At 43.0% G+C, this 18,242-nt stretch overlaps 1 protein-coding gene across 1 annotated transcript in view; it reads right to left on the reverse strand.

Annotated features, from left to right (window-relative positions):
• Positions 1-18,242, reverse strand: part of Ppp2r2d (protein phosphatase 2 regulatory subunit Bdelta) — a 37,804-nt gene that overhangs the window by 14,539 nt on the left and 5,023 nt on the right. Inside the window, exon 3 of the mRNA XM_059265059.1 lies at positions 1,303-1,400. Coding sequence (XP_059121042.1) covers positions 1,303-1,400 — 98 coding nt within the window. The remainder of the gene's footprint in view (positions 1-1,302; positions 1,401-18,242) is intronic.

Below are 18,242 nucleotides of genomic sequence, written 5' to 3' on the forward strand. Positions count from 1 at the left end.
AAGTTTAAGTGCCCAAGTGTTGTGGAATATTATTTTAAGGTGTGTTACTTTTGTTTATGCTCTGGAACTTTTGTTTCATGATGCAAAGATGTGTTACATTTGTTTGATTAAGTCTGTCCTGGAACTCACTCTGTAGACCAGGCTGGTGAATCTTGAGTTCTTTAGAGGGACAGAGATTTAGTTAAGTTCTCTTCGTAGCTTTGAAAGAGTTGGAGCGTGAAGGAACGGAATTCCCTTTTCCCTCAGGCTGAGGCTCTTGCAGCCTAATTGCTGTAGCAGCGGGAGTTGCAGTTGCTGATTCGGATCTCCGTGCTTAAAAGGCAGCAACAATTCAATAAAACGACAACACCCAAGTCCTACCTGTGGCAGTCCCTGCCAGCTAACCTTGGCCTCCAGTTCCAGTATGCCAGTACAAAAAGAAAGTGAGACAAACACAGATTTAATGTGGCCACATCAGGGGAGGCAGAAAGGGCCTAATGGCTAAAGGCTCATTTATAGGGCACCGATATGAGTTTTAAATAGAGAAAAAACCGGAATCAAAGCACAAGAGGTATGTGTAGCCTGGGAGTCTTGTTCAGAGTGTTTCTATCTAGTTGTTTCCATTCTGGCTCCTACTGCTTGTACTGGCTCTCAGGAGATGTTGCCTTCTGCTCCATGGTGGATAATTGCTCATGTCTGGGGTGTAGCCCTGTTAACTCTGCTGTACCCAGAATCCAAGGATAAAAGACAATGACTTGGGTGATGGTGGCGCATGCCTTTAATTCCAGCACTTGGGAGGCAGAGCCAGGAGGATCTCTGTGAGTTCAAGGCCAGCCTGGTCTACAGAGCCAGATCCAGGACAGACACCGAAACTACACAGAGGAACTGTCTTAAAAAAGACAATTACTTATTGTAGTGCTTTAATGTGCTTATGACACAGGGAAGCAGGTACCCCAAAGGATAGTAGTCAAATACACTTGTATTTGGTATCCAGAGATACCATATTTTCATACTCTTTCCAGCTGTCTTATGGACCCATGTAAGACAGGCATGCTTTTTTAACAAAAATATTTTCTAAGTACCTGTTGCAATAGGATGAAGGCATCGTCAGCTTAGGAGTACTCACAGTGAGTAGTGGATTTCTTCTTCATCTACCACGGTAGTGTTTGGAAAAAAAAAAAAAAAAAAAAAAGTCCTACACAGTTATTGCAACAGGACTGAGTGTCAAAGAAAGCCGGATACTGAAAACTATGCTTCCTTTCTGGTAAGCAGTATGTGCAGAGTGTAGTGATGCCTTTGATTTGTGGACTGTAAAGCACTGACCTCTTGTTCCCGTTGGAAAATAACAACTCTGCCACCTTTGTCTCCAGTTGCAAGAAGGTCTCCAGAGTAGTTAAACTCAACGGTGGAGATGATGTCGGCTGTCAACAGAAGACAGAGTCAATCACAACTGACGTTTTTTGTGAGGATCAAAAAATGAACACGGACAAACTCTCTCCCCAGATAAAACAAACATTCCACGGCAAATATATACACTTGTTGGCTGTGTTTTGGATCTAAGATAGAGACCACCAGTACACGTGAATTCTGAGAGTCTGATTTCACTGACTCAGTACCTGGTGTCCCTGGCATACACCAAACTTATCTAAATTGGGCTGCTTTTCTTTGCAAAGTAGAGCAAGACTTTAGGAAATTATTACTTTACTTATTTATTTAATGTACATGAGTGCTCTATCTGCATGAATGCCTTTATGCCAGTAGAGGGCATCAGGTCCCACTATAGTGGTTGTGAGACACATGCAGTTGTTGGGAACTAAACTCAGGTCCTCTGAAAGAGCAGCTAGTGCTCTTAACAGCTGAGCTATCTCTCCAGCCCCTGGCAAATAATTTTTAAAGGAAAACAACATAAAACACTCTGGTTGGTCTTAGAAAAATGGTGCCTAATTTTAAAATACTTAATGTCAACTTTTAAAATAAATGATATTTTTTTTTAATGTGCATGAATGTTTGCCTACAGGTATAGAGCAAAAAAAAAAAACAAACCAAAACAAAACAAAACCACCGAATCACCTCTCCAGCTTCCTAAATTTGATTCTTACAAAATAATAGTAGGGCTGTTTTAATACAGGAAGTATAAGTATTAAAACAGGAATTAATACAGGAAGTATGAGTATTAAAACATTTCTATTATTTTGCTAGCCTCTGTAAACACTACTGACAGTACATTTCAGTGTCCTGTACTTCACTGACTGGATGAAGACCATTCATTATCAGTAGTTCACTTATATAGTGAGGCAATGAGAATCCTCAAGATTTCTCAAGACATACACATACACCAAGATTTTAGGCATGAGTTTACCAGAAATAAAGATCATGGGTTCAAAGAGCAACCAATATAAGCACTGAAAAAGTTCTTCAGCCCTTAGGTTTAGAGAGAGTTGATTGTAGTTGGTTTATTTTTCCTTACTCTTTAGGCTCTTTGGGGGCTCGCCAACTCAGTTTCCAAATAAACACATGGAGGCTTATTCTTACTTATGAATGCCAGGCCTTAGCTTGGCTTGTTTCTAGCCAGCTTTTCTTTTCTTTCTTTTTTTTTTGTTTGTTTTGTTTTTCGAGACAGGGTTTCTCTGTGTTGCTTTGCGCCTTTCCTGGAACTCACTTGGTAGCCCAGGCTGGCCTCAAACTCACAGAGATCCGCTTGGCTCTGACTCCCAAGTGCTGGGATTAAAGGCGTGCGCCACCAACGCCCGGCCCTAGCCAGCTTTTCTTAAATTATCCTATCTACCTTATGCCTCTGGGGTTTTACCTTATTCTATTTCTGTATGTCTTTTCTTTCCTTCTTATTCCATGTCTGGCTGTGTGGCTGGCTCCCAGCCTCCTCCTCACCTTCTCTTCTCACTCCTCCCTCCTTTCTTCCCAGATTTCTCCTATTTATTCTCTCTGCCTGCCAGCCCACATATTCTTTCTCCTGTCTCACTATCGGCTCATTATTAGACCAATTAGGTGTTTTAGACAGGAAAAGTAACACAGCTTCACAGAGCTAAACAAATGCAACATAAAAGAATGCAACACATCTTTGCATCATTAAAATGTTCCACAGCATACACAAATGTAACACATCTTAAAATAATATTCCACAGTAGGTCTGAACTTACAATACAGAATATTAGGTCAAGAAATAAGCTCCAAGGCCCAGCAGCTCCTGCGTCTATGTGGGTGTCCCTGAAGACACTAAGTTCACCGCAAGGCTTACATCAACATTGCCGGGGTAGCACTGTTGGCCTGGTAGCCTAGCATCACACTCAACCCTGCAGACTCCACCCTCTGCCCTTGAAATAGTGGCCTGGGTTGGGCAGAACACATTCACTGTAGTTGCTGGTGGAGTCTGGCTTTGCCTCCTATGTCAGAAGTGGGAGATTCCCTGATACGTCAGAGGCTACGAGGGAGGCCTGACTCTGGGAGCTTACTCTTACAACCATGGGCTGTGTAAGCACAGGCACCATGGCCACCCTGTTCAAGATCTTCCCCAGCTCCAAGGTGTGAGAAGAACCTCTGTAGCAAATAAATGGTGAGTGTCCCTGTGGGGGCTAGGGAAGAAATATGCTCCATGCCTGTGAGTGGGGAAAAAGCTGTCATATTTTCCAGAAAAGGATCTAGGCTATTTCAGCTGTGTTGCCTGCTGCCTAAATGAGAACAAGGCCCAGACACTCTCTGAGGCAGTCTGGGCATATCCTGTGGAGGGGACTGCAGTTCATGTGGCAGTAAGGATAGCTGATTTACAATACAGTTGCCTTGAGGCCAGTCATGTCGCAGATGGATCTCTGTGCTCCCCACACTATCTACTAAAGCAGGAAGTTTACAGAGATAAATACTATACAGCTTTGTAGGTCAGCATCAGCTGTCAACTTGACAGAAAACTAGAATTACATGACAAGAGGGGAGTTCAACTAGAACTGCCTCAATTGGATTGGCCTGTGGCCAGTCTGTGAAGCATTTTTTCCTTTTTCTTGGTGGTGGCAGCAGTGGCGAGCGGGGTCGGGGGTGGGGTTGACAGGGTCTTGTCTTTGTAGTCTAGAGGACCTTGAGTTCACAGAGATCTGCCTGCCTCTGCCTCCCAAGTGCTGAGATTAATGGTGTGTGCCACTACCTGGTGAAGCATTTTCTTAATTGCTAATTGATATTCAAGGGCAGAGCTCACTGTTGGCCCTGACTATAAGAAAGCTGGCTGAGCAAGTCAGAGGGAGTAAACAAGCTTCCTTCCAAGGTCTCTGCCCTGGTTTCTTTCAACAACAAACTATAACCTGTAGGTGGAAATAACCTCAAATGAAACTTCCTCAAGTTTTATTTGGTCATGGTGTTTGTCACAACAACAGACAGGCAGACGAGAACAAAGCTGTAAGCACCTTCTCCACAAAGGTTGAAACGATGGAAAGAACTCCCAAATGAATAGATGCAATTCCTAAGGGTTGTATGATGAGATCAAACTGTGCCCTGCTCTAAGTTACTCCTTACTGTATAAAACAGTGATTTTTGAGAAACCTTGTCCTGAAAAACAAAACCAAAAAACTTTTTTTTAGGATGTCCTGTCCCAAGAGACTCCATTTTATAAGCAATATTTAATTCCATTATGAGAATTTAGGCTAACTCTGCATTTGGGTGGACACTAAACAAATGCCATCTGCCTGGTACTGCCCACAGACACAAGCTGGGTTGATAAAAAGTAGAAAGGGTGGCCATCCTGTAAATTTATCAAAAGCAAATGAGAACCACAGGAGCACATGAGCATATTCAAGTCATCACCAGGAAAGCCAAGTCTGGTATGTCCAGACTGGGGAAAAGATGCAGCTCCCTCAAGTGGAACCTATACAGAGGTAGGCACCTAACACCGTAATGGCCATACTAATCTGTCATCTGACCACCTGGGTGTGCATCAAGGAACCAAAAGCAAAAAACTGACTGTCTCAGGGATTTCAGCTTGGCCTGGTCTATGATGTGATCTGCTCCAACTGCTCTCTCCATTCAACCCAGCACTCTGTCTGGACCTGCCATTCAACCATCTTCCCAGAGTTACCTAGATGTGGTTTACACTTTGCCTCTCCACATCTCACTTCTGCGGCTTAACTCTGACCCTCAGGTGGCAGCAGCATTTCCAGCAGGCCTCTGTTTGAATTCTGCTAAGGCCTCTTTAACCCCTGTAGCCATTCTGCAGCCCACATACATGTACAGAGCTATTACTAGATGATGTATAATGTATGATTTGAGTGTTAATATTATAATATTATAAATAATATTTATGTTGCATTTGTTTAGCTCTCTTATTAATATAATGGGAATAAAAGAACCAGTGTTTGTCTTAGCTGGCTGTCAAGGAAAACAGAACTATCTGGCAAATTGCAACCAATGAAACTCCCACCCCTTGTGAATTTATTGTTATTCAATAAACTCGGACACAGTGGAAAGGCAGAAATTCATCTGCCAGTGTTTCCGAGAGAGCACTCTTAACACTGCACAGTGCACTAATCAAATAGTTGCCAGCAGTTTCTGCAGACATCTCAGAGATGGCCTGACTGTACAGGTATTGTTTGCTGACCCCACTTGTGGGGGCTACTTTCCTCAGAATGCTTCAGTTGGATGTGGCATACTAGACCACATTTTCCCTTTTTTGAGAGGATCTCATGTAGCTCAGGCTGACCTTGAACTTCTGATCCTCTTGCCTTCACTTCCCAAGAACTGGGATTATAGGCATGAGCCTCCATGATCAGCTGGGCTCCTTTTTTTTCAAGGGTTTCTCTGTGTAGCTTTGGAGCCTATCCTGGAAATCACTCTGTAGCCCGGGCTGGCCTCGAACTCACACAGATCCTCCTGCCTCTGCCTCCCGAGTGCTGGGATTAAAGGCGTGCACCGCCACTGCCCAGCTTTCAGCTGGGCTACTTTTATTAGCAGCACACACTCCACTCCTACATAAAACCAGGGCCTCTTGTATACTATGCAAGTGATCTACCACTTAGCCACACCTCCAATCTATTACCCTTAAGTTACTCAAAATAATTTAATATGCGTCAATGAAATTAAAACTTTTTCTATTGGTCCAAAAAAAAAAAAGAAAAACCTATGTCATTTATACTCAGAGGATAGACAATATTACATAATTAATGATGTTTTAGCTGTCAGTGATTTTCAGCTTAATTAAAACACACCGAATCTTTTAAGAGAGGAACTCCCAAGCCTATCAGTGCCGAGAAATAATTTTCATTAAGTCACAAATCATGTATGGGCCTAAAGATGGAAATGCTCTTTGTAAAGCCTGGATAAACTCTAAAGCTAAATGTACACATGAACTAATGTGAACAGATTGTAAAACCAAGAAAATTTAAATGATCAACATCAATTCATTCTGCTGGATACCATTTTACAATAGGAGACTGATGTTAGCATAAACATGGTGTTGCCACAGGGAACTGAATGATTTCTAAATTACCATGTATTAGAGTGCCCACACAGAACTGGCTGCAACTTCACTGTGGTGGGGCAAAGGGGTCACTGAGGCTCTTTACTGTGGTGGTCCAGCTGATACAGAAGGTCTTGCTTGAATGCCTAGATCACTTCACTGAGACAATTCTAGCTATTCTGCCCCAAGGCCAGACAAGTCCAGTTAGAGAAATATTCCTTGGGGCTATATCCATTTCTTGTTCCTGAGATGCTAGGTGATAGTCTAGCACCCCTACCCCAGGATACCACTCTGAAATGCTAAAGCCCAGAATGCAAACAGTTCTCTAAGGCCACTTGCTCACAAAACTGTCTTCACAGTGGCTCTACTTTTAAAACCAAATGCACAGCCCAGGATCTGCAGATGTGAGAAAAGTCAATCAAACAAAGCAGACAATTGGAGGAAAGCAGAAGTCCACTAATAAAGGCTCACAAGTGATCACTAATGTCTGTAGCCCCGCTGTCTACTAACAGCACTCACCGTGCTAGTGTTACACCAAGCTCTTCCTGGGAGCACATACAAACCAGTCTCACCTAGGATGAGCTTTAGGGCTGGGAGGCAGCTACAATCACCTCTGCCTGACTGAGAAGGCAGTTCTATCTGAAATGTAAGTAGTCTAAAAACTGCAAGGTACAATGGGCAACAGGAAGGAAAACACATCTGGAGGATGGGTTCCAGAGGTATATGGCCCAGCTGACAGTTCTGAGACAAGAGAGAAAGAGAAGAGTATCAGAGGGTTAGGACCAGAGTCTCCTAGGTACAGGGGTCTGCAGGCAGAAGGGCTGATGAGCCAGCCCACCACTGAGGCATAGGTGCAGAACAAGGACATCCTCACAGAGCAGCAGAGACTCCAACCTCACAAAAGGAAGGAGAGTCTGATGGCCACCCAAGGTTGTAGGGAGAGGAATAAATACTTACCATCCTTAAAACTCTAAGAAAAAACTAATTTCAACTTAAGATTCTATACAAAGTTAAGTTTTAGTCAAGGTTGAAGAGAGAATAAAAATGTTTTTGAACATGTAAAAAGCCAAATCCATTTACAAGAAAGTGCTGGAAGCTACGAACTGGCAGGCCTGGAGAGATGGCTCATGTGGTTATACTGCTTGCTGCTTTTTCAGAGCACCACAGTTTGATTCCCATGTGGGGTAGCTCACAGCTCACAGCAGCTTCAGCTGCAAAGGATCTGATACCCTGAAACTTTGTAGGCATGCTCATGCACGTGTACATACTCACATACATCCAAATAAGAATAAAATCTTAAAAAAGTTACAATTTGGCCAAATGAGAGGGGGAGGAAAGAAACAAGAGAGAGATGGGGAACTGGTTTTGTATAAAAATGAGGTGATCATTAACTCCAGGAAAAATAAAACCGTAAGAAAACATACAAATTAGTTCAGTAATGAGAAACATATTGCAATAAAACTGATAGCCCATTAGCGCAATTCTGCTGTTTTATAGGTAGCTGTGGGCTGAAGGTGATGTTACTAAAAAAAAGCTAAGCCACCAGTAGTGCTTATTGCTCAAAAGCAGGAATCAGAAAGCATCTTACTTTGATATGGGCTTCAGAAGAAGCCTCAAGGCCAGGAGGGGGCAGGGCAGAAGAGCAGCAGGTGGTAGGGAGCCAGTGACACAGATGTGTACTGGAGGACACACTGGGAAGAGAGGTCCTTGTGGCTGAGGAAAATGAGCCAAGGTGGTGGGTATGCACAGCAGGACAGGACACGAACTGCAGGCCACACCACAGCTTGGTGCTAGCACTTAAGAACACACACATGCACTCACATAGGATTTACTTTTATTTATGTGTGTGTGTATCCACAGATGCCAAAGGAAGGCTTCAGTTCTTTTTTTTTTTTTTTTTGGTTTTTTTTTTCGAGACAGGGTTTCTCTGTGTAGCTTTGTGCTTTACCTGGAACTCACTTGGTAGCCCAGGCTGGCCTCGAACTCACAGAGATCCGCCTGGCTCTGCCTCCCGAGTGCTGGGATTAAAGGCGTGTGCCACCACCGCCCGGCTGGCTTCAGTTCTTTTAAGGTTGGAGTTACGGAATGTTATGAGCTACCCAATTCAGGTGTTGTGACTGGAACCCTGGTCCTCTGGAAGAACAGTATAGGCTCTAACCACTAAGCCACTTCTGCAGGCAATGCTTAATTTTTATTTTAACTAATTAATTAATTAATTTTTTTTATAGAGACAAGGTCTCTCCATATAGCTCTGGCTGTCTTTGAACTCACAGAGATCTGCTCTGCCTGCTGCTGAGTGATGGGGTTAAAGGCTAATTTAAAGGCATTCACCACCATGTCCTCTTACCTGATTTTTAAAATCAAAGATGCTGAGTGTGAACAAGAAGGGCACAGGCAGTTTAGGGGAACAGATGTAAATCATCTTCCATTATCAGCACCCACCTGACAGTGAAGTTTACTTTTTAAACTACAGACACTGTTGGGACCACTCTATGGCAGGTATGGCTCTGAGAACATGATTCTCAGGGCAAACCCTGCCTTCATGGGGTTTCCCTTTGGCATGAGAGCAAAGGCTGAGGAGTGGGGGTCCCATGAGCAAGAGGTAGCTAGCTGCCCAGGGCTAGTCAATCTCTGCTGAGATCATAGAACAGCCAGTACATTTAGAGTGAACGGAAAGTTCTCTCATGGTTTTAGAGGCCAACAAGTCCAAAATCAAGGTGGCCCTACTGAGGCTCTTCTTTCTGTGTCCCTCAAATAGAGGGAACTGGAAGAGAAACAGTGACCAAATTTGCTGTACTTTAGACTCAGGCTACTATAAGGACCGAGATGTCCTCATTAATGTAATAAAGTCATCATTTTGAGAACTGTACCAAAAGGAGAAATATCTCAGAATTTCAAGCTGGAACTCTAAACCTAACACAGGGCTGCTAATCCTTCCCAATAGCTTGCTTCTCGTTCTGCATCTTCATTAGCATTCACTAGGAATATACCCAACCCTGAAAGACTCTTCCTTATACTAAACACCAACATATGTTTAAATATATAGGTAGGAATTCAAAGCTCTCTCTAAAGTGAAGAAACTGTACGACAGCTAAGTTTGCCAACTGATATACATTTGTTTGAAAATAAAAATTTAACAAGAGTAACAAGTACTAAAAACTGTGTTACAAAAAGGTAGGTTGAAAACACATGCTTCAAAAGTCCTCATCATGGGCTGGAGAGATGGCTCAGCGGTTAAGAGCACTGACTGCTTTTCCAGAGGTCCTGAGTTCAATTCCCAGCAACCACATGGTGGCTCACAACCATCTGTAATGAGATCTGGCACCCTCTTCTGTGTACCTAATAAATAAATAAATCTTGGGGGGAAAAAAAAAAGTCCTCATCAGATCCTGCCATGAAATGGGTAAGTCTGAAGGAAGTGCTGATGCCCCCAGCATTGTGAGGGGCCTGGAATACAGAAGAGTTAGCAGAGACAGGTGGATGACTAGTGTGCTCCTACTTAACACACAGACTCCCTAAAGACTGAGTATGTCTGGCAGCAGTGCAGCAAAGGGAGGAAGAGAATACTCACAGGCATAGGCTCTGGTTGGGGATAATGAAAAACCATGAGGTACAGGCCATGCAAATGAGTACACATGCCTGAAATGCTGCACACAAGAGGCTGATTTCAATTATGAGACCAGCCTGGGCTACACAGTGAAAGCTTGACTGAAACAAACACACACACACACACACACACACACACACACACACACACACACACACACACGGTAACTTAGCTCAAGACAGTGGCATGCACCCATAATTCCAGCTACTTGGGAGGCCAACAGGGCAATTCAGCAAGCCTTCTAAAAAAAAAAAAAAAAAAAAAAAAAAAAAAAAAAAAAAAAAAAAAAAAAAAAGGCTTGAATGCTTGCCCAGTATGTCTGAGGCTCTGGGTTCAATCTCTAGTATCTGAAGAAAAGAAATGAAATGACAATGTACACAGTGCTTACTTACAGAATTCACCCATAAATTCTCCCCATTCGTAGTAGTATTTTACTTAGATTACAAAAATTGCACACAAACATTCTCATGATGTAAACTGACTACTTTTTAAAAACCACTGAATTCTGGGGGCTGGAGAGATGGCTCAGCGGTTAAGAGCACTGGCTGTTCTTCCAGAGGTTCTCAGTTCAATTCCCAACAACCACATGGTGGCTCTCAGCCACCTGCAATGAGATCTGGTGCCCTCTTCTGGACTGCAGGGACACATGCAGGCAGAACACTGTATCCAAAATAAACGAATAAATCTTTAAAAAAAAAAAAAACAACTAGCCAAACAAACCATTGAATTCTGAATTATTTAATAAATGATTAAGTAAACTAAAAACAGGATAAATATTTTCTCAGTGTCTGTTTCATTTGAATGTCACTGTTTCATACCTGAATTTACCAGGGTTCTAAGGAGAGGACATTATTTCTTTCAAGGATGATCTCTGACATCCTGAATGCTTTTGACAACTGCCTCATGTCCTTTCTGGTATAATACACAGTGGCACAGTCCATGCAGAGACATCAGGCACAGAATACACCATGTGGGTCAGAGTTAACAAGAGGGAAGATATAGAAAGATGTAGGAAAAGGCACAGAGAAAGTGATCCTAGTCAGTCTGCTCAAGCAAAAACTATCTGTGCACTGACTCATCAACTCAGAGGCAGGGGCAAGCTGCACAATGGTCACAGCAGACACTGTTGCTGTGGACAAGGAGACAGAGGTGTACAACTGAGAAATTACATGTATAGACTTCAACTCTAACTGTGGCTCTAATTTCTTAAAGAAATCCAAACAAGACCAAATGCTGAGGTACAGGCATTGAGATGTAGGTGCCTGCATTATTCCCATCACTACATCGCTACTAGTGCTTTACTGTCAATATATATAGGGTATATCAAGATGGGACAAATGACCAGTACTCTAGCCCAGGTTCCTGCATACAACAACAACAACGAAACTGAGAAGTTCTATTTGTGTTAAGTAACTGAGCTTTTTTTGTTTTTCGAGACAGGGTCTCTCTGTGTAGCCCTGGATGTTTTGGAACTAGCTCTGGAGACCAGGCTGGCCTCAAACTCAGAGATCCACCTACCTCTACCTCCTAAGTGCTGTGATTAAAAGCATATGCCACCACTGCCAGGCCTAAAGAAGCTTTTATAAACAGTTCTTTTGTTGTTCTAGATACCCAGAACAGGGCAATTAAAAGAGAAAAATAAAAACTTAAGTAATTTTAAACATGAAAAAGTAGTAGCCTAGAACAGTTTACAAAAGCCAGTGTGCCTTGGAAAAGTGGACACAAAGATCTTCACTAGGAGTTCATGGGAGATCTGCCACCTCTTAGCTGTTACCAACGATCTGATTTCTCTGGCTGGCCTTTTCCTCCTTATCACTGTAAAAATGAAAGGCACTTTGGTGTGCAACAAAATAAAAGCAAAAGACCTCTTCAGTGACAGTCCCATCTTCATTCACAGGTGACAAACATTAACTGCTAGTACCATCCTGACCCGGGCATTTACCACCTTTTATACAGGCTCACTGATTGGCAAGTGCTGTCACTCAGCAGGTCATGTTGCTTTCACCAAGCACAGACCCCTCTAACCAGTTATACAGCATGACCCAGCTCACTGCTTCACTGCCCTTAGGCTCTATAACTGCAAAGCACCTCTTGGTGAAATGCCAGCACATTTCTGTAGGATTCGTACACATGGAACCATGGGGTCACATGTCTTTTATTTTATTTATTCATCTAATTATTTCTGCTCCCCTCCCCACAAAGACAGGGTTTCACTGTATAGCCCTGGTTGGCCTGGAATTCTCTCTGTAGATAAGGTTGACCTTGAACCAACTCACTCAGTGAACTCTGATTGCCTCTGCTCCCTACAAGTGTTGGACTAAAGGCATGTGCTACCATGCCTGGCTGGGATCTCATCTCTTCAGACAGATGCCAATTGCCCTCTAAAACACAAGCAAAGAGAGACTCTAGAATGCTAAGCAAACTGAATTCTTACCATTTTGCATAGCTACTGATATGTGCCTACTTCTCAGTGGATGGACTACCTTCCTTTTAAGGTAGGCAGATGAATGGACAAGATTGTCCTGGGGCATCACTTTAGTACTAAGTACAGTCAGTATGATAGATGAGGGTACCTATTGTGGTAGTTTGAATGTAACTGGCCCCCATAATCTCATAGGGAGTGGCACTATTAGGAGGTATGGCTTTATTTGGAGTAGGTATGGCCTTGTTGGAGGAAGTGTGTCATTCTGGGGATGGGCTCTGAGGTTTCCTATGCTCAGAATACCACCCACTGTCTCAGTCAACTTTCTGTTGCCTGCAAGATGTAGGGCTCTCATGTCAGCCTGAAAGCCACCACGCTCCCTGCTGTGGGATGTTCTGTATGGCAAATGTGTTGCTAATTAGTCAATAAATAAAACACTGATTGGCCATTGGCTAGGCAGGAAGTGTAGGTGGAACAAGGAGGAGAATAAAGCTGGGAAGTGGAAGGCTGAGTCAGAGACACACTGCCAGCCTCCACGATGACAAACAGCATGTGAAGATGCCGGTAAGCCACGAGCCATGTGGCAAGGTATAAATGAATGGAAATGGATTAATTTAAGATATAAGAACAGTTAGCAAGAAGCCTGCCACGGCCATACAGTTTGTAACCAATATAAGTCTCTGTGTTTACTTGATCGGGTCTGAGCGGCTGTGGGCCTGGCAGGTGAGAGAGATTTGCCCTGACCTTGGGCCAGGCAGGAAAACTCAAGCTACAGCTCCCCACCATGATGATAATGGAATGAACTTCTGAAACTGTAAGCGAGACACACCAATTAAATGTTTTCCTTATAAGAAGAGTTGCTGTGGTCATGGTGTGTTTTCACAGCAATAGAAACCCTAACTAAGATACCTATATAAAAAACAGAATGCAGCTACCATGAAGGATGACTGGAACCACAGATGAAGGTGATCTAGCACATCTGATCACAGACAGTGGGTATAACCCACCTGGACAGAACTCTTGACTGGAATACCTGCAGCTCTGTAGCAGCCCAAAGTGACCCACTCACTCTTCCTGGGAATCAATTTCTTCACATGTGAAATGACTTTAATGCAGCAGTTACAGCTCAAGGGCTGTGGCCAGGATTTAAGGAGTCAAACACAAAACTTCCTGGCAAGGGATCTTAAACCATACACTAATAAAGAAGCCACAAACAGAATTTACAAGTCCAGGAGAGGAGCTGCTGCTTAAAAATAAATTAAATCATAAAATATAAAGATAGATGAGTACAAAGAATGGCTGAGAACATATACAATGTTAATTACAGATGGGGACCTAGGAGGGATTCCAGGACAGTGGGAAAACCAAGAGAGGCTTCATTTTATAGCAGCTCTACCATTTGGTTTTCTATAAATATCAATGTATTTTTGTTTTGGGACAAAAACAATAAAATCCAGCAAGACAAAAAAAAAAAAAAATGTGGTTGTTCCTCAAACCTGCCTTGTCTTGGTCATTCCACTATTAATAGTTTCCTGCATGGCAGAGGTCCTCACAGCTTGGTCAGTGGAACCTTTAGGAATCCTTGGAGAACTCAAGGGTCAAAGCTGTATTGAAATGACACAGATCTATGCTCTGCTGGACCAATGTCATCCTCCGTGTGGATAAGTAGAGGCCACTGGCAGCCAGTCCAGCACCATGCTGCAGTAGCATCCTCAAGTTCTACTGGACATCCATGTGGCAAAAGAAAAGGCAAAGAGCCAGTTTTCCTTAGGACTGTCCCCGACCAACACAGGAATCACTAACTTGACTTGCTCCCCATCCTGTAACCAGGCTTTTCTGTGTTTTCACCAAGTTTGTCTGCTGCTGCTTCATGCACATCTGTCTCCAGGAAAGGCACCTCCTTGCCATTGTTTTCATAGAACGCTCTCTTCATTTGGAACGGCTTACCAAGGTTGGTCATTCAGACTTTGACATGTGGCAGATTTTTGAAAATGAGCAAAGTGAGCATCTTACTTTAGAGAAAATTATGAATAAAATCTGTTGTCAATAATAAAATCCAGGTTTTCAAGAACACGTTAGACTTTGGGGAGCCTGTATCTACTGCTGCTGCTGACCACTTACCCCTGCTGAGAAGTTTCTGAGGAAATCAATAGTAGCATTAACAAACATAATGAAAAAAAAAATCTTCAAAAATCAGAATAGCGCCACACACAAATACTCCCATAAGAGTAAGAACTATGGAGTCTGGCCTGACAGGGTATACAAGCTCTCCAATGGCCAGGCAGCAGAGGCAGTAGGATCTCTGTGAGTTCGAGGCTAGCCTGGTCTACGGAGCTAGTTCCAGGACAGCCAAGGCTACAAAAAAAAACCTGTCTCAAAACAACAAAAACAAAGCAACAACAACAACAAAACCAAAACACACACACAAAAACCTGGTGGTCCAGATCCCAATGTTTAGCTTAAGAACAAAGCCCCAACCAAGTAAAGAGCAGAACACCCACCACTCCCTGGAAAGAGTAATTGCTTCTACATTTTTTAACTACAGTTTGAGGCCAAGTTTTCTTCATGAACTTCAACAACCAACGGTGACAGACCCAATCTGGGGACAGATCTGAGGATTAGCTGTCTCTTACTAAGCCATTTTTAAAGGAATTGCTAAGTGGAAGACAATAGAATTCTTTTCACTAAACTTTTTCATAAAAATAGTTTTTCATTAATAGAGTAACATATAGATTTTTTTTACAGTGAAAAAATTTTTAAAAATTAAAAATTAAGCTGTTCTAATTTCAAATATAGTAAATATTGACAGGTCTAAGTCACATAAGTTTTCTGGGTCCCAAGTAAGATGCCTGAGAATCAGGAAGGCCAGCAAGGTATACCTTGAAGGTTCGAGGTCAGCAGGTAAAAGTTTGTACTCACATCTCTGCACAATGCCTTTCCATGTGTCCCACCTTTCTTTACTCTAGACTGGCATCAGGCTGAAGAGACACGTTTAATACTTGACATAGAGTGGTGGTGGTGGTGGTGGTGGTGGTGGTGGCGGCGGCGGCGGCGGCGGCGGCGGCGCCTTTAATCCTAGCACTTGGGAGGCAGAGGCAGGCGGATCTCTGTTACCAGCCTGGTCTACAGAGCGAGATCCAGGACAGGTGCCAAAACTACACAGAGAAACCCTGTCACAAACAACCAAAAAAACAAAAACAAAACAAACCACCAAACAACAACAACAACAACAACCCCCAAAACACTTGACATAGGACACTGTCAAACAAAGTCACACCAAGTGAAAGGACAGTCCAGAGTGCAAAGTCTGAACTATTTGCCATTTGGCTCTGTGGAAAAGTGTACAAATTCCTGAGAGTTTGACTTCCTCCTTAGAACCTGTGCTCCTCTACCCAGTCATACTCCAGAGGCCAGGGTGACCTTCACACAGTCAGAGAGTTCTTATCACTCTTGCTTAGGACCTTCAGATCATAGTCACTCATAGCACAACTCAAAGCCTTTGCATGGGATTCAAGGGCTGTAGCATTATTACTAGCTGGGCTGGCCTGCCTCTTAGGGCATTTCTGCTTGCCAAAGGACCAAGTTGGGTTCTCATACTTCTCAGAAAGCCATGCTTCTTATACCTCTCCTCAAAGCACTCTTTACCTCACATGTTCTCTTCTTCCTTTCTTGTCATGCCCTGACTTCCTCCCTTCCACCTCTACCTCCTCTGTGCAGTGGTCACTTCTCTCTGGTTCTCCCCATGTCCTACCCCTAGCAGGGATGCAATGCTCCACCCACTGACCAAACCTCATTTCTGCACTTCTTAGGCCAAGCACGGGCAGCCCTTCAGTGCACTTCTTAAGCCGAAGATCACTATTCCTTTTCCATGCCTCCCACAGCAGCACAGGGTCAGCTCCTCTAAGTTGTACCCTAGGTACCAGCTGTGTCCCTGCTTGCCAGAGCTTTCCAGTTTTCTCTGGAATTTCATCAACTCTGTAATGGTCATAGGTAAAGTCCCCAATTTCTGGATGGGGAAATGGAAGTGTCCTGCTAAGCCAACACAAAGCTAGCAAGAGGGTAGAAACAGGGCTTGTACCTACATTTCTGCACACTGCCTTTCCATATATCTTGCCTTTTTGTACTGACTGGCATCAAGCTGAAGAGACAAGCCTAACATGTAACATCAAGTCAAAGGACAGTCCTCAGTCAGGTGTGAAGAGCAGCTAGAGCAGGGATCTACCAACCAGGTGCAATCTGATGGAATAAGAAGGATCAGTGACCTGTTGAGAATAGATAGGAAGCAAGAAGAATAATCTTGAACAAGAAAGAAACAGGAGCAATGATGCAAAGATGGCAACATTGTAGGGTAACAGTGAAAAAAATCAAGATGCCAGGTCCAGAAGACAGGATTCAGTAGACTGCAGAGGTAAAAAGCAATCTCTGCTTAAATACAGCTAAAAGCAAACATTTCAAGTTGGTTATTTAACATCCAGATTAGTACTTTAACCAGTAACCAAAGTACTGCACCTTTTTTTTATCATAAATCTTTTGGTGTGATTTCTAGACAATCAAGGGTCTGTAGGGGCCCTCACAACTGATAACTGCTGAATATACCCTGAACCGAGGATCTCCCTTCAAACAAGAAATCTTCACATCAAGGACTAAAAACAGTGTTCATTTAATGCTAAGGACAATCTTGCAAACTACACCTAATTATGTAACTGTGACCAGGTCAACTCCCTGGTCATAGATCCAACTTCAAAGATGCAAGTGGCCGACGCAGTGAGGATGAAGAACTGCAGGGATCTTGGGAAGAGGAAGTGTCTGAGTTCTCCTTCTCAGTTGAGTTCCACTGCAAACAACTTACTACCACTGGTTCACTTCACTGATGCTCTCCCTGACACATGTTCCTACAGACAAAACGAAAATGCTGCAACAGAGTGCAGAACTCAGATTGGAAATAATTCACCTTACCAAACACCCTGTGCCACTGAAAAAGAAAGAAGGGAAAAAAGTAGAAAGACCCACGTTAAGCATCAATTTCCATTTCCATATGTGGAATCAGTCCTAACACGTAAAGACTATGACTAAATATCCCACCCGATACCACATTCCCCACATTTAACTATCTATGAAATGAGATGTAATTTTTGTTTGTTTGTAGACAGGGTTTCTCTGCCTTAGCTGGCCTGGAACTCACAGAGATCTGCCTGCCTCTGCCTCCCGAGTGCTGGGTTTAAAGGTGTGTGTCACCACTGCTGGGCTGAGATGCATTTTACATTCAGTGAATCATAGTTACCTCCTGACTTTAGCCCAACTTCCGCTCATTTTGTTACCTTATGGGGTTTGCTTCTTTCAAAACACTCTGTGACCCAAAGGAGGGCTTATCTTTTTTTTTAAAAATCTTTTTATTTATGCCAGATCACTCAGCTTGCCAGCTCACTTATATAATTCCCAAGGTGTACCCTGGAGTTAAGCACATAGACCTTTTGTTTGACTTTGTATTATTTCCTTAGGTTAAAAAAGAAAAAGAAGTTAAAGTTGAATTTAAAGCAATAAACTCCCTCATGGATTAATTAAGAAATGGCAGGGCTGGCAAGATGGCTCAGTGGACAGGCGCTTGCTACCAAAACTGATGAACCAAGTTTAATCCCTAGAACCCACATGGATCACTCCCCTAAATTGTCTTCTGATGCCTGCTCTCCAAATATAAGTTAAAAACAACAACAACAACAACAACAACAACAACAACAACAACAACAACAGGTTATCCAATTCCAAGTGGTCAGTCCTAAACACATATA

The sequence above is a fragment of the Peromyscus eremicus genome, chromosome 1, assembly GCF_949786415.1.
Source record: "Peromyscus eremicus chromosome 1, PerEre_H2_v1, whole genome shotgun sequence".
NCBI lineage: Eukaryota > Metazoa > Chordata > Mammalia > Rodentia > Cricetidae > Peromyscus > Peromyscus eremicus.